General features: G+C 39.7%; 1 protein-coding gene and 1 pseudogene across 1 annotated transcript; one reads left to right on the forward strand and one right to left on the reverse strand.

Moving 5' to 3' along the window:
- Nucleotides 1-1436: 1436 nt before the first annotated feature.
- LOC147286448 (Flavin containing amine oxidoreductase family) lies at nucleotides 1437-10644 on the reverse strand. Its single transcript, XM_086239996.1, has 9 exons — nucleotides 10097-10644; nucleotides 9799-9987; nucleotides 9584-9668; nucleotides 9021-9168; nucleotides 8853-8933; nucleotides 8523-8694; nucleotides 8226-8385; nucleotides 7891-7994; nucleotides 1437-2124 (listed from the first exon to the last, which is right to left on the reverse strand). The coding sequence occupies exons 1-9, from the start codon at nucleotides 10529-10531 to the stop codon at nucleotides 1825-1827; spliced, it is 1674 nt and encodes a 557-aa protein (XP_086096122.1). The 5' UTR covers nucleotides 10532-10644; the 3' UTR covers nucleotides 1437-1824.
- A 1661-nt stretch (nucleotides 10645-12305) lies between these two features.
- On the forward strand, nucleotides 12306-15605 carry LOC147286449 (uncharacterized; annotated as a pseudogene).
- Nucleotides 15606-16403: the final 798 nt, after the last annotated feature.

Consider the following 16403-nt stretch of genomic DNA (forward strand, 5'->3'; position numbering starts at 1 on the left):
TTAGGCTACACAAAAATAAATGTATGCCATATAGATTTACAAAAGGGTAACAATTTATGATAAAAATTAAAGCCACCTTTGAGTTACTTGACAAGAATATGAATTTGACATGAGTCATTAAATACGTACAAATAATAAATAGGTTGGATTAGTGCGAACAATGAATAACCCGATTTTGGTACGATAAATTAGTCTTATATGAAGAAAATAATAAATTTTTTTATTTTTTGTATGGGTCATAATTGTTGTGCAATTTTCTATGGTTTTGTAAGTTTTTTTTAGGCTGAGGTGATAGTTTTTGTTTAAAAAATTAATAAAGGTAACTTAATTAGTTCTAAGTTTATAGTTCAACGGATTGGGTTAGTTGTGAGTGTTTCAACACAGTTAATTAAACGGCTTGAGTTAGAATTGATTAGCAATTAACACAAAAAATAAAATAACTCGACACATAATACAAAATAACTTGACACAAATTCCTTAGATTCACACAATAGATAGACGGACTCTTCTACTAAATAACTAATTTGTTGTCAAGCACTATAGTTAGTTATATCAAGAGACCTCACCCTAATTCAAAAAAAAAAAAAAAAAAAAAGGACTTCACCAGTCAGCCTCCCCTTCACCCTCACGGTCCTCACCTAGGTAGGTGGCTTGGCAGCTGGCAAACCTAATAACACCAACCACCAAACATGTGATCCCCTACCCTAGTGTTTAAGAATAATGTATTTAGAAAAAGTTATTGCATGTGACAATCGCATATATGTAAAATCTATTTTTATATAATGAGACCAACATGTTGTAAGAGAGAAATCTTATGTGACAGTCACGTACAAAATTTCTTCTATTTAAGAGGACATATGTAAGGCTAAGGTCCCCTAGATCAGGCAAATGACCATCAGGCACTTTTCTTACTAGAATGATGCATCTGCATCATAATTCGGGCCTGATTTGGAGTGCTTCTACGAGAAGCACTGTTACTTAGTAACGCTTTTGTTTCCGGCACATAAAATATTTTTCACTAAAAACCTAAGTGTTCTTGTAAATATATTTTGTACAAAGAGAATCCAGTAACCTATTTCATTCGACAGTCAGACAATTGGTGATGGAAAACCAAAGATCATTCCCTACCATCAGTATCTGGTGATGGGAGAAATGAGAAAGGGAAATTACATATGAGAGATGTAAGAAAAAAGAAAAACAAAGGAGAATACATAAAACAAAAATAAAATAAAAAGATTTCAAATTGTTTTTTATTTTCAGTTTTTATTTTGTGAATCATTCCGTATACATTTTCTCATTCCTCAAATCTATCATCTCTTTTCTTACTTTAAAGTAAAAACACAAACATAAACTAAAAGGAAATAAATATAATTAGATTTGGGTTATAGACAATAAACTATATATGTAAATGTACGACAAAGTTAGCCAAAAGACCAAACAAGAAAAAATTTTAGCCATACAATTTGCCTTGCAACTCAAGACATTCATTCACACTGAATTTATCACATGACCATTGGCAAGGATCAAGCATATAAATTCATGCTTACCCACTAGTAACCGCGCAGGTTAGAGGAAAATTATGCATAATGAAAGTTCCTGCACTAATGGTGGATTGACCAATTCAAAATCTGGCACTGTGAAGCTATTATTAATGCCAGAGCTCCAGCTAATTACAAATACAAATAAGAAGTCAAAACAAAATACCTACAAGGAGAAGAACTCTATCTGAAAAGGGGGCTACCCAGGAGCACATCCAAAGAACATGTGAAGTTCCACTTCCTAGCATTGCATTTTCTATACGATGCAGGATCACCATCATCTGTACTACTTGTAAGCATATTGTGATAGAAAATTTGCCACCTCAGTCGAAACTTCATAAGCACCCTCAACACATCGGCCCAAGGCTACACCAGACACATAGTTGCCACCAAGAAACAACCCTTGGGTCCCAGAATCCATCAGAGCAGCTTTTGCAGCATCTAGGACATCAAAATGACCAACCAAGAACTGTGGAATGGCTTGTGACCATACTCTCACACCCAATACAAGTGGATCCTTAGCATTACGGTTTATGAGAACTTTTTTCAAATCTTGATCAACTGCTTCAACAAGTTCACTCTCTGTCTGTCAACAAACAGATATTGTTTTTATTAACAAAAGAAAGAAAACAACAATAAAAGGCTTGGGGAAAAAAAAAAAAGAAAAAAAAAAGAGAATGTAAATTTACATGTATATGCATGTGTACACACGTGTGGAGAGACACAAACAGACAGACCAGAAGAAAAGCAGCAATGACACAATGCCTTGCAAAGTAAAGTCTGATACCAAAGACAAAACACAATTTTTGGCAAACAATGCCCAACTAGACTTGCATAAAGATACAAGTTTCATGCATGATTACTTGACTAGTCAAAGATATGAGATTATGGTGCTAAAATAGAAACCCATCTATAATTTTATTTCATATACCAGATCTAAGTAGCTACACTGATACTCAAAATAAAAGCTTCAGAAAGTAGTCACTAAAGGAAAATTAGAAAAATGAAAAAGGGATATCTGATGTATTCTTCTAAGGTGCAAAATAACATGCATGTCTTTTCTTTTCTTCACTCCCTATTTCTAGTTAGCGTGTATATAGGTTTTCCTTATTTAGCTAGGAATTAATGTCATAGCTGTATAGTTGACTTACCTTAAATGGTATTATGTATCCTGTATAAATATACCTTGAGATATATTAAAATTTATTCAGCCATATTATCAAGTTGGTATCAGAGCCTAGAGATCTAGGTTTTCCAAAGTTTTTTTTTCGCGCTACAGTACCCGCTACAGTGCGCTACAGTGTCGCCGCTACAGTACTGCTACAGGGTCGCCGCTACAGTACCGCTACAGTACTGCGAAAAAAAAAAAAAAAATTTCTTTGTTCTTGCTGAAACCCTAACCTGAAGAATTGCTGCTGCCGCACCCTTCCAAGAGCAACTCTAGCTCTTCTCTTGTGCTGCTGCTAGCCTATCTTCCTTTCTTAAAATCCTAGCTAAACACCATCAACAAACCCTAGCCAAACAGGAAGGTGCCGATCAGCCAAGCCAAAACCCTAGCCTCAATCTTTCTTTGAAAGAAATCTTAGCCGCATCCTATGTCTGACGAAATTGTCACTGCCTCTGCCAGCAAGACCCCTGTGATTTCTGAAAATAAGATGTCATCCATTGTGACTTTTCAGGAGACTTCTTCTCCAATCCATATCAAATTGGATGGTACTAATTATCGTATTTGGTCTAAGATTTTGGAGATGCATATTGCCGGCAGAAATAAGAAGGGCTATATTACAGGCAGGAAGGTTGCACCTGCAGAGACTGATCCGACCTATGATGAGTGGGAAGCTGCAGATGCCATAGTGAAGTCATGGCTCATCAACTCCATGACGCCCAATCTCATGTCTCATTTCGTTCAGTGTGGAACAGCGAAGGAGGTTTGGGATGCTGTTAAGAGGAGCTATCTTGATGCCTCTGACTCTTCTCAGGTTTATGAATTGATGAAGAAGACCTTTCAATTGCGTCAGGGTGGCCGACCTCTCACTGAGTACTATAATGAGCTGAACTCCATTTTCATGGAGTTAGATTATCGACGGCCTAATGATATGGAGTGTACAGCTGATGCTGAGAAACAGAGGAAGCGTATAGCTGAGGATCGGGTTTATATGTTTCTTGCAGGTCTTGATCACAGTTTGGATCAAGTTAGCAGTCGTGTTTTGGCTGCTTCTCCTTTACCAAGCCTGGAAGAAGCCTACTCACTGGTTCGTCGCGAAGCACAACGACAGGTCACCATGGGAACTGAAGATAGTTCTATGGCTTCAGCCCTGGTAGCCCAGAAAAGCAGCTTTCGGCCAGCCCCTCCTGCTGTTTCCTCTGAGCCTTCTGCTCGCCTCTGCACTTATTGCAATAGTACTCGACATACAGTGGATGTTTGCTGGAAGAAGCATGGTTACCCGGAGTGGTATAAGCTTAAGCAAGCCGAGAGAAGGAACAAGAAATCCTCTCCGTCTGCCCTTGTTGACACATGTCCCTCTTCTGCTTCTCAGGTCTCTCGAGTTTCTTCCCAAGGAGGAGGTAATTTTGGTTTTGCATTTCTTTCTTCTACTAACACTTGGGTTATTGATTCAGGGGCTACTGATCATATGACTAGTAAGTCTTCCTTGTTCAGTTCTCTAATACCTCCGCCTGTTAAGTCTGTTCAGGTTGCCGATGGGACTCCCATGCCGATTACAGGGGCCGGGACTGTCTCTCTTTCTCCTTCATTCTCCATGTCTTCTGTTTTGCTTGCGCCTAATCTCTCTAATAGTCTCCTTTCCATTAGCCAGATTACTAAAAGTCTTAATTGTTCTGTGACCTTTCATTCTACTCACTGTGTTTTTCAGGACAATCTCACGAAGATGACGATTGGCACTGGTAGGGAGAGAGGGGGTCTTTACTACTTAGAGGGGACCCGACAATTGCAGTCAGAGTCTAGCCATGGGCTTCAAGTAGGAAGAGGAGGGTCTGAAAGGGAGAAGATTCTTTTATGGCATTGTCGTCTTGGACATCCATCGTTTGTCTATCTAGAACGTTTGTTTCCTAGGTTGTTTATCAATATTCCTGTTGCTAGTTTAAGGTGTGAACAGTGCATTTATGCAAAAAACCATCGTGTTCCTTTTAAAGTGAGTTTCAATAAAAGCTCTATTCCTTTTTCATGTGTTTATACAGATGTTTGGGGTCCGTTTTCTACTCCTTCTGCTTCTGGTCATAAATATTTTGTGTCTTTTATTGATGACTGTACTCGGGTGAGCTGGGTGTACTTGCTAAAGTCTAAGAGTGATGTTATTCATGTTATTCCTAAATTTTACAAAATGATTATCACACAGTTTAATTCTCAGGTTCAGGTATTTCATTCTGACAATGGTCGTGAGTTTGTTAATCAGTCACTTACTGATTTCTATACACAACATGGCATCATCCACCAGACGACGTGTGCCTACACGCCACAACAGAACGGCATAGCAGAACGTAAGAACCGTCATCTTCTTGAGGTGGCACGGGCTTTATGTTTTACTATGCATGTTCCGAAACGCTTCTGGGCTGATGCTGTCATGACTGCTGTCTTTCTTATCAATAGAATGCCTGCTCGTATCATTGACTATCAGACCCCATTGCGGATGTTGTCACGATTTCACCCTATCCCTTCTGCGCTAAATCTTTGCCCTAGGGTCTTTGGTTGTGTTTGTTTTGTTCATGTTCACTCTCTTCATAGGGATAAACTTGATCTCCGTGCTCTTAGGTGTGTTTTTCTTGGTTACTCTAATTCTCAAAAGGGGTATAAATGTTTTCATCCTCCTACAGGTAAAATCTATGTGTCCATGGATGTTGAGTTTTGTGAGCGTGTGTCTTATTTTTCTGGGGAGGTCTCAATGGTACCTCTTCAGGGGGAGATTCGAAGTAAGGAAGAGGAACAATTGTGGTTGGATGAAAAGAGATTGTGGATTTCGGGTAAGGGGGAGGATTCAGCTGTTTCGGGTTCTGATCCTGTGATGGCTGAATCCAAACCTGAGGAAAGGCCGGCCCGGTTGTTCCAAAAAGGCTATACTAGGAGAAACAAAGTTACTACTGCTGTGCCTCCCTCTAATTTCAGTACTCCTCTTGATGATACTACCATGCCATCGGATGACTCTTCTAAGATCGACTCTGAGGTACATGTTTCTTTCCCTATAGCTTCAGTTTCAGATACTGATTTGAATCCTAACCCTATAACTTCAGAATCTGCTGACTTGGATTCACAAGTTGGTGGTCCGGATAGAAGATATCCCCTTCGTGAACGTAGAGAGCCTGATAGGTTGGGCTTCTCTAAATCATCTTCTAATGTAGTTTATCCTATGTCAGATTTTGTCTCTTATCATCGTTTGTCTAAGTCTCACCTTGCTTTTGCCCTTCAGTTGTCTTCTGTGTCTGTTCCTAGTCATTTTCAGGAAGCTCTTGAAGATCCCAAGTGGAAGTCTGCTATGGTAGAAGAAATGAAGGCACTCCAGAAGAATTCTACTTGGGAGATGGTCGAGTTACCTCAGGAAAAGAAGACAGTAGGGTGTAAGTGGGTGTTTACAGTGAAATATAAATCAGATGGTACAGTTGACAGGTACAAGGCTAGACTGGTTGCCAAGGGTTACACCCAGACTTATGGGATTGACTATCGAGAGACCTTTGCTCCTGTGGCCAAGATGAACACTGTTAGAGTCATACTTTCTCTTGCAGCTAATTTGGATTGGTCATTACGACAGTTTGATGTGAAGAATGCTTTTCTTCATGGTGATCTGATAGAGGAGGTGTATATGGATCCTCCTCCAGGATTTACACCGAAAGGAGGCAAGGTATGCAAGCTGAAGAAGGCGCTTTATGGACTGAAACAGTCGCCGAGGGCTTGGTTTGGCAGATTAAGCCACTCAATGAAGGCATATGGTTTTAAGCAAGCCTTGGCAGATCACACCCTGTTCTATAAACGAGATGGTGATGATATTACCTTGCTTATTGTTTATGTTGATGACATGATTGTTACAGGTAGTAATCCAAGTAAGATAGAGAAGCTTCAGGGTTATTTGGCTAAGGAATTTGAAATGAAGGATTTAGGAGCTCTAAAATACTTCTTGGGCATTGAAGTGTCTCGGTCCAAGCAAGGAATTTTCCTCTCTCAACGGAAGTATACATTAGATCTCTTGGCTGAAACTGGTAACTCTGCCTGTGAACCTGTGGATACTCCTATTGAGGTGAATCATGGTCTGACTATCTATCCTGATCAGGTTCCGACAAACAAGGAAAGGTATCAGAGGCTAGTAGGGAAGTTGATCTATCTAGCTCATACTAGGCCTGACATATCATATGCAGTTAGTGTTGTGAGTCAATTCATGCATAATCCGAGCAACCGACACATGGATGCAGTGAATCGTATTTTGGCTTATCTAAAGTCCTCTCCAGGTAAAGGTATTATGTTCTCCAGGCATGGACACCTAGATATTGTGGGATACACTGATTCAGACTTTGCTGGGTCCAGATTGGATAGGAAGTCTACTTCAGGGTATGTGTCATTTGTTGGAGGAAATTTGGTGACTTGGCGGAGTAAGAAACAGAATGTGGTATCACTGTCTAGTGCAGAAGCTGAATACCGTGCCCTTCATCATGCAACTACAGAGATTACTTGGCTCAAAATTCTCTTAAGTGAACTCGGGTATGGTCCTCAGAAACCGATGATGCTCTTTTGTGATAACACGGCGGCTATTGAGATTGCTAATAATCCTGTACAGCACGATCGAACCAAGCATGTTGAACTTGACAGGAACTACATCAAGGATAATCTAGATGCTGGTGTGATAGAGGTTCCTTATATTAGGAGTGCGGATCAGCTGGCTGATATGATGACTCATGCTGTTGCTAGTGGTCCATTCCATGCATCGCTATCCAAGTTGGGCATGAGCGATATCTATGCACCAACTTGAGGGGGAGAGTTAGCGTGTATATAGGTTTTCCTTATTTAGCTAGGAATTAATGTCATAGCTGTATAGTTGACTTACCTTAAATGGTATTATGTATCCTGTATAAATATACCTTGAGATATATTAAAATTTATTCAGCCATATTATCAAGTTTTCTTTTATTGGTTCTTTTGGTGGACAACTCACTTGATAGATCATGTAATAGATGAAAATGAAGTAAATTTTAACACCTGCTTCACAGTTTATGAGAAACATCAATCCACGTTTCAATGCATATATCACCAGCCTTACCATCACATAGGGCATCGCGGCATCACAGTGCCCCTAAATATAATGCAATGCACCTTTCCCAAAAAAAGATCAGATATCATTTGACATTCTCTTACCTTGGACAAAATTCCAGGATTGGTGGCCCCTCCAATATAGTTCAAGAGCAGTACCCTTCCAGCTGGTGCTCGATTAGGAAAGAGTGATGAGCTGTATATAGTTCCTGAAAAAACCAAGAAAACCAACAGCCTAAATTCAGCAAGAAATGCTGATCACTGACAGTTATTAACTTTTGTTTGTTGGTTCAAAGGAGGTCTGAGGCCTGGGGAAGGGGGAGGGCAAGAGTCACTCTCGCAGGCGTATGGGTAAATGCGTTAACACTAGAGCTAAAGCCCTCACATTATGAATAATTAATAGACAAAGATAATGAATTTCTAAACCACAGCAAATCTACCTAAAGTTTTAAGCCCTTGGCTACGAGGATGCAATTGACCAAAACCCTTCAGTTCACCATCTATCAAGCATTCAGTCCGAATTGCTTCTTTTGGATATGAGATAGACACTGCCGCAACTGGTGGATAGTAAAATTTTGATAGTGCATCTGCAGCAGCAGCCTGCAGGCAAAAAGAAAAACTCCATTTAGCCTTTTACATAACCACTTTTTTTGACACATTCTCTTATTAGGGTTTAGGGTTTAACAGTAAAACAAGTGGCAGTAAGAGAAAACAAAATATGTAAGAAAGAAACATACAGATAGAGGACGCAATAAACTACTTGCTACATAGGATGGAACAGTCATAACAACACTTTTACTCAGTACTGAAACCAATCCTTCCGGTGTTTCATATGTCAAAGTGTACCCTCCTTTATCCAATTTACTGATACTCGAAAGCCTCCAAGATAATTTTACTTTGCTGCCCAACCTACCAACAAAACCACAACACATTAGGATCATCGCAGCTGAGAAAAACACAACAAATGATGCATATAAAAGAACCCCTACAGAACTGCTTCTCTCCTTGCATATAAAGAAGGTTGACCATCTAAGTAGAGTACTCAATCTTTTGCTGAAAGAGGGTACCTTGAAGAAATTGCATCTGGCAGCATAGAAAGTCCCTTCCTAAGAGATCCAACTGTTTGGCCCTTTGGTTTTGGTAGACGCCTATGACATAACTAAAATCAGGGCATTGAAAATAAACTTTAGAAGTCAAATCATAAAATATGCTTCCAAGCAAACATATGTTATTACGGATCTCGAGGTGTCTTAGGCGTACGCCTTCTCTCCTGGATTGCTTTAAAAGCGCCACCGATGATACTACCCCCATTTTGCTCTAGCTGCCAAACTCTGCCAAATGCTGCTTTCATACTTAACTTTGAAGGATCACCCGCATAAACACCTGCGCATAACAAAGTTTCAGGTCAACTACGAAATCACTATAACTTGCTAAGATGGAAAAAACACACGCCACTTCAAAAACTTAATTGAAGAATACAAAGTTAAAATGAACAGCTTTTACATGAAGTTTTATGTAGTTAGTTGGACATGTATAGTTCATGTAAATAACCAAGTATGAATGTGGTTTAAATTCAGGTCTTGTGTGAAACACTGCGATTTCAAAGCCCCATATAAAATTTGTGTAAGGTCGCATTTCCTGCAATGGCCCATTTAAAAATTTCTTGTGGTTTACAGCTCCATTAGCAGAAAGCAGAAAATGAATATAGAGGGTAAACTAGAGAAATGCAGGAAGAGAAGAGAGTAGATAATGAATTGATTAATGACATTTGTCATAATTATTGGGAAATTGACATGACCTGAACAGAAAGGCTCAATCAAGCGTTCAAAAACCTCATCTCCGAGATTCCGACGCACAAACTCTTCAACTGATTCCTCGTGACCCTGTCACCTTTGTCAAAGATTATGAGAAATGAGAAAAACCCAATTGAGGAATTGGTAAATGAGTGAGTCTATGACATAATAATAATGAGAGAGAGAGAGAGAGAGAGAGAGAGAGAGAGAGAGAACAGACTGGAGGAGGAGGAGAGGGTCGAATGCCAAGAGCACCAAAGGCAGCCCTGAGTTTTCCACCGAAGCTCATCAAGTCAAAGAAAATGTCAGATGGACTGGAGGGTACGGGCCTCAACTTGCCATCCCACAACACAAAACGAGGTGCATTGGGATCCCCCAGAACCAAATCATCCTTCAACCCACTGTCCACCTGCCAACCCAACACAATTACCCAACACACAGTCACATACTCATATACATACAGTCAGTCATTCAGACATTTCGTCATACAGATAGAGAGCATACACATTGATACATACCAGCATGGTCAACATGGAATCCGACGGCTGAAAACTGTTGGGTCCCTCCTCCCAGAGAAAGCCGTCCCTCTCGACGGTGATGATGTTGCCTCCGACGCGGTCTCTGGCCTCCGTCAGTATGACATTCGGAACGACGTCGTTGTGCTTGGTGGCAAGCGCCTGAGCGATGCAGAGCCCGCTGATCCCACCGCCCACCACCACGCAATCAACGGCACCCGAGTGCCCACCTTCTACGCCGAACTCCAGCGGAGGAATGGTGGAGGACTCTTTGGCAGCAGAGCAGCATCGCCATTTGAGGGAGTGGTGAGTGGGTTTGGTTGGTTTGGGGCCCACGAAAATGGAGGGAGGTCGGTGACTGTGAGTGCCTGGGAAGAGAAGAGGCTGAGTGGCCGTGAATTGAGGAAGGTCTACGAGCCTGGCAGTGCTCATGGCCATTGGCAGAGGAGAATGAGCGAAAGAGAAGGCTGGCAGCCACCGTTTTCTTATCTTTATAGTTTGTACAGACTAAACTCAGTGCTCCGACACATGTACTCTTTCTTTCTCACTTCCTAGGCTTTACGATCAGCTGACTTAACTAATACGACAGTATTAAATCCTTAAGAATTTGTAGGCACACCCAAGGGTTTAAATTTCGAAGTTTTCGGCAAAATTTCGCCGAAAATTTCGTTTTTTAGGGGTTCCGAAATTTTAACACGGATTCGACTAAATTTCGGAAAGTTTCGGCGAAATATTCGAAATTTCGCCGAAATTTCGCCGAAATTTCGAGCGAAATTTCGAATGACCCGCAAGCAAATTTTTTTGAATTGGATCGAAATTTATCGAAATTTCGATCCAAAACCCAGCCTTTCACTGTAACAGTACCGAGCTCAAAATCTCAAATACGGAAATACCCATCTAACCCTCGCTCAAATACACAGCCTAACCCTAAATCCCTCAGTCCTCACTGCCTCACATAGTCACATTCTCACAATCTCACAAATTCACAAATCCCTAAATCCCTCACCTGCACAGTCGTCGGCGGCTCGGCGCACACCTTCGATCTCAAACCCGATCTGCCGCATCCTCCGTCTTCTCGGCTCTCTCTCGCCTCGCAGTCGTCTGTTACAGCGCCGTCGTCTCTCTCGCCTCGCAGTCGTCTGTTTCTGTCGGCGGCTCGGCGCACACCTGCACAGTCGTCTTCTCCGTCTTGCAGCGCCGTTCTCGACGTATCCGGCCCCTTCGAAGCCTCCGGCCACCTCGAAGCCCCCGGCGTTTCTCGAAGCTTAGCCCCCTGCCCCCCTGAAATTTCTGAAATCGGTTTGTGCCTTTGTGGTGGCTAACTGGCTAAGTCTCAATCTCTCTCAAGTCTTTGACTCTTTGACTCACAGCTTTGTGCGAAGTCTCGTGTGTGTGTGAGTAGTTGTGTATTTGAGACTTTGAGTAATAGATATTACTATAATATTAGACAGTCAAAATATCTAAAACTCTAAATTGATCTATATGATTATAATTTATATCTGAGTATATGTATATCTAAATTGATTTGAGTATATCTAAGTATATCTAACATCAATTAATCAATATCATATTTTAGGTTTATATGTAAATTATATTGATCTTGGGTTGATTTATATAGATTTGGAATTAATTGTATAATTTTGGGTTGATTTTGATTTGTATAATTATATGATTTTGGGTTAATTTTGAATCTTTAATTGTATAATTTTGGAATTGATTGTATAATTTTAGGTTGATTTTGATTTGTATGATTTGTGTAATTTGTATGATATATAAATATTGATATGGAAGTTGAAAGTGGTGATATGATATGATATGGAATTGGAATTGGTATGATTTGTTAATAATTAATATGGAATTTGTATGATTTGTTAATAGCATCTAATATGTATCATGTATTGGATTTGCCGAATTGGTAATTTAAAATTAGTGAAATTAATATGGAGTTGGTAATAAATTAATAATTAATATGAAATTAGTAATATGGAAATGAAATTGGTAATATGATATGAAATTACAAATTAGTAATATGGAAATATGGAATTGCCAATTGGTAATATGAATATGATATGAAATTACTAATTAGTAATAAGTTAATAACTAATATGATATTAATTTCTTGGTATACTGATATGATATTAACATGGAATTTAATTGTTATTGTTATTGTGTTACTGTGTATGTCTTTTTGTTATTAGGAATTTAGGATTCAATGGCCAGTGGAGGGAGATCACGTGATCCAGCTTGGGATCATGCCGATCCATTACCAGGTAGCAGACAAGGTTCAGTATGCAAATATTGTGGCCTTGTAATGAAGGGTGCTGGAGTGACACGATTAAAATACCACCTTAGTGGTTTGGATCCTGGACACAATGTGCAACGATGCAATAGTGTCCCACCAGAAGTGAGACAATTCATCATTGCAGGGATGCAACACAAACAACACCAAAAAAGCAAAAAAATACAAAGGATGGAAGAGATCAGAGAAGAGCTTCGAGGACAAAGTCAGATTGAGCTGAGTGATGATGAAGATGATGATGATGAAGATCATAATGATGATATGGGGCCTCAAGAGCGAAGAGAATTTCGATCTGCACTTCGAGCCTCTAGAGCAGCAGAATGGGAGAGAGAACACTCACATAAAGTCCCAAATAGGGGACAAGGTTCTGGGTCTAGTAGTGGTGCACAGATGCAAAGAGCATCAAGCATGAGGGAATCACGAGATTCACGACCAACACCTCCAGTGGCACCAAGCTTGTACAAGGCAGCTCAAGCACGCCAAAAGAGTGTTAAAAATCTCTTTTCTGGAGGGTCAATCAAAGATGGGATGCAACGCTTGATCAGCAAGTTCTTCATATATGAAAATGTTTCTCCTTCAAAAGCAGCATCTCATCATTTCAAAAATTTGGTGATAGGATGTCAACAGGCAGGAGTAGGAGTGGAACCTCCAACACCCTATCAGATACGCACCGGATTTTTGGACCAGGAGTTTCAAGAAATGCAAGAGCATGTTAACAAATTGAAGACTGATTGGGCAACTTATGGTTGCACAATCATGTGCGATGGTTGGACAGGTCCAACCAAACTGTCTATCATTAACTTCATGGCCTACTCAAGAGGGAAGTCGGTATTCCTTAAGTCCGTTGATTCTTCAGATTGCATAAAGGATCATAAATATATTTATGGGCTACTGAAGGATGTAATCACGGAGGTTGGAGAGGAGAATGTTGTTCAAGTTGTGACCGACAATGGTTCCGCATTTGTCAAAGCAGGTAAGAAGTTAATGAACAAATACAATGTGTACTGGACGTCGTGTGCAGCACATTGCATTGATCTAATGTTTGAAGAGATGGGGAAGAAAGAGCAGGTTGCTAATGTGATTAAAAAAGCCAGAATGATCACGAATTATATTTACAACCATAACTGGTTGTTGGCAAAGATGCGAGAGATCACGAAGGGAGATATTGTTCGTCCTGGTGCCACCCGATTTGCTACAAACTATATTGCATTGGATAGTTTGTATGGTAAGATGATGGGGCTGAAGCAATTGTTCACCAGTGATGATTGGGGTCGTAGCAATTTCCGGCGTTCAGATGCAGGCATCACCGTTGAAAATATAGTTCTTGATCACTCTTTTTGGCAACAGGTGCATAAGGTGTGCGGTCTGTTTGAACCTCTCTACGTAGTTTTACGTATTGTGGACACAGAAGTGTATCCTACAATGGGATCCATTTATGAGTTAATGCGTGTCGTGAAGGAAGAACTAGAAAAAAAACAGGGTGCACGGTGGGTAATAAAAATCATCAATGATCGATGGTTTAAAACGTTACAACACGATTTGCACGCAGCAGGTAACCCAATAATTTATTTGTTATTTTGGTTCCGCATTTTTTTTAATTGATTTAGCTTTCAATTAATGAACTAAATTACTAATTATATATTTCTATATTTACTTGATGCATGATTGCAGCCTATTATTTGAATCCTCGCTATCAGTATAGACCTGGCGTTGGAGATGATGGTGAACTTATTCGGGCTGTGCACAACGTATTCTCCAAATTGGATCCCGATTCACCACAAGTTGGCCAATTTGGAAATGAGGTAAAAATAATTTGCCATAAGGCCCATAAGAATCCTTACGAAAAATATTAATACTTTATAGAATTTGATTGTCTTAAATTATATATTTGATTGATATTGTATAATTTGTATTGTATTTGTATCTAGTTAACTTATTTTAAAGATGCCCGGAAAATGTTCGGAGAGCGAGCTGCAAAGGCCGCTAGATCACGAATGTCTCCTAGTGAGTATACATCTTACTTGTATTAGTTAGATTAACTTAATTATTTATTTTTATAGTTACACTTACACAAACAAATTTTTCATTTCAGGTGAATGGTGGATCATGTATGGGAGTGATGCGCCTACTGTGAGGAAGTTAGCCATCAAAGTTTTATCACAAACGGCGTCATCATCAGCTTGCGAAAGAAACTGGAGCACTTTCGCACTCATACACACCAAACAACGAAACAGGCTCTCATATAGTAGGTTAGAAAAAATGGTATATTGCTACTATAATATGAGGCTTGCACTTCGAGATAAGAAAGCAGAGGAGGATCGCGTTGATGAATATGATCCGCTGGATATATATGATGCTGCTATAGGGGATGATGATGTGGAGGAAAACCAGCTTTATCAGTGGATTAGGCCCCTCCATTTAGATGATGATGCAGGCAATCCAGACCCTGATATTGCAGCTCAAGCACGTCAGGAAGGTATCAATGTGGACAGAGTTCTAAATGAGGAGGTGAGCCCTACTACAAGTTTGAATGACCTTATGCAAACAAGGTCGACACATCGTACTGAGCCAGTTCCCACTAATCCTTCTTGATCAGGCAACTCTAGCACAAGATCGGGCACTCCTACCAACAGTGGAGGTAGAGGTAGTGGTGGTGGTAGAGGTAGTGGTGGTGGTGGTGGTGGAAATGAAGATGTCACTGGACATTCTCAAGAGTATATGAGCCCATTTTCTGTCGAAGCACACTATACACATGCAACACAAGATGAGGATCATGGGAGTAGGCGTGCCGGACCAGGAATTGGTGCCATAGGAAAAGACTATAGTCGCAGACAAAGAGGTCATGAGAGTTTGGCACAAGAAGAAGAGGATTCATTATCCACCACTTTTGGCTCTATGGGGGTAGGAAGTGACAATTACAATTATGGACAAAACCCTCCAATATTCTACCCACCACATCTGCCTTACTTGGTTGAGTCTGATAGTAACTCATTGGCACAACAAGAGACAACCTCTTCAAATGAGTATGCTTATGGGCAAATTCAACCACAACAGGTTCCTGATCCATATGGTTGGCATGTTGGCAATTACATGCAAAATTATGCTGGAGAAGTATCTTGGGATGATTATTCTTCACAGTACACCTACTCTGGACATGATGATACTGAAGACAGCGGAAATTTTGAACCTCCTAGAAACTCTATGTGGTATTGATTACTTTTGTAATTCATGTGGCAATATTATAGTAAAAATAAAATTGAGGTGTTATTGAAGTAATTATTAATTAGTGAAGCATTTTTTTAACAGTATTTGCCTCCAGCGCGCATTATATTCATCATATATCACATGAAACCTACCATATAATTTGGTTTTTTTCAATGTTTTTTATCAATGTAGTAGATAATATGTTAAATAAACATATTGTGAAGTTTCATTCAAAATTTCCGTATTTTGATAATAATTTCCATCGTTTCCGTCGAATTTTTGTCGAAATTTAAAAATCTTCGAAATTTCCGTCGAAATTTCCATCGAAATTTCCATCGAAATTTCCTCGAAGCTCGAAATTTTATTCCTTGGGCACACCTAATTTAATTCTCAATTCGTGATGTGGTAAATGATGTAAATCATCTCAACTATTTTATAGCTTTGGGTAACCAAGCAAAAAACCTCACTCTATTGGCATTGTGCATCACTTCTCTCTCAAATTAAGTCTTTTAGGCAAGCTCTTTTAAATCTATATATATATAAAGCATTTTTGTATATATATATATATATATATATATATATACAGGCTCTTTCTATTGAGGTATTCCTCAACTTATTTATATTGAGGTATACCCTTGTTGGGGCCCACACGAGTCGTTTTGTGTCGATCCGAACCGTTCGCAAAGATCATCTTCATTGATAGATCATCTTTGCAAAAAATTAGTCAAATCGGAAATCATTTACCTATCAAAGTTGATAGATCATCCTTTCAAAAAATTAGTCAAATCAGAAATCATTTGCCTATCT

Source organism: Dryas octopetala, chromosome 4, assembly GCF_963921425.1.
Source record: "Dryas octopetala chromosome 4, drDryOcto1.1, whole genome shotgun sequence".
Lineage (NCBI taxonomy): Eukaryota > Viridiplantae > Streptophyta > Magnoliopsida > Rosales > Rosaceae > Dryas > Dryas octopetala.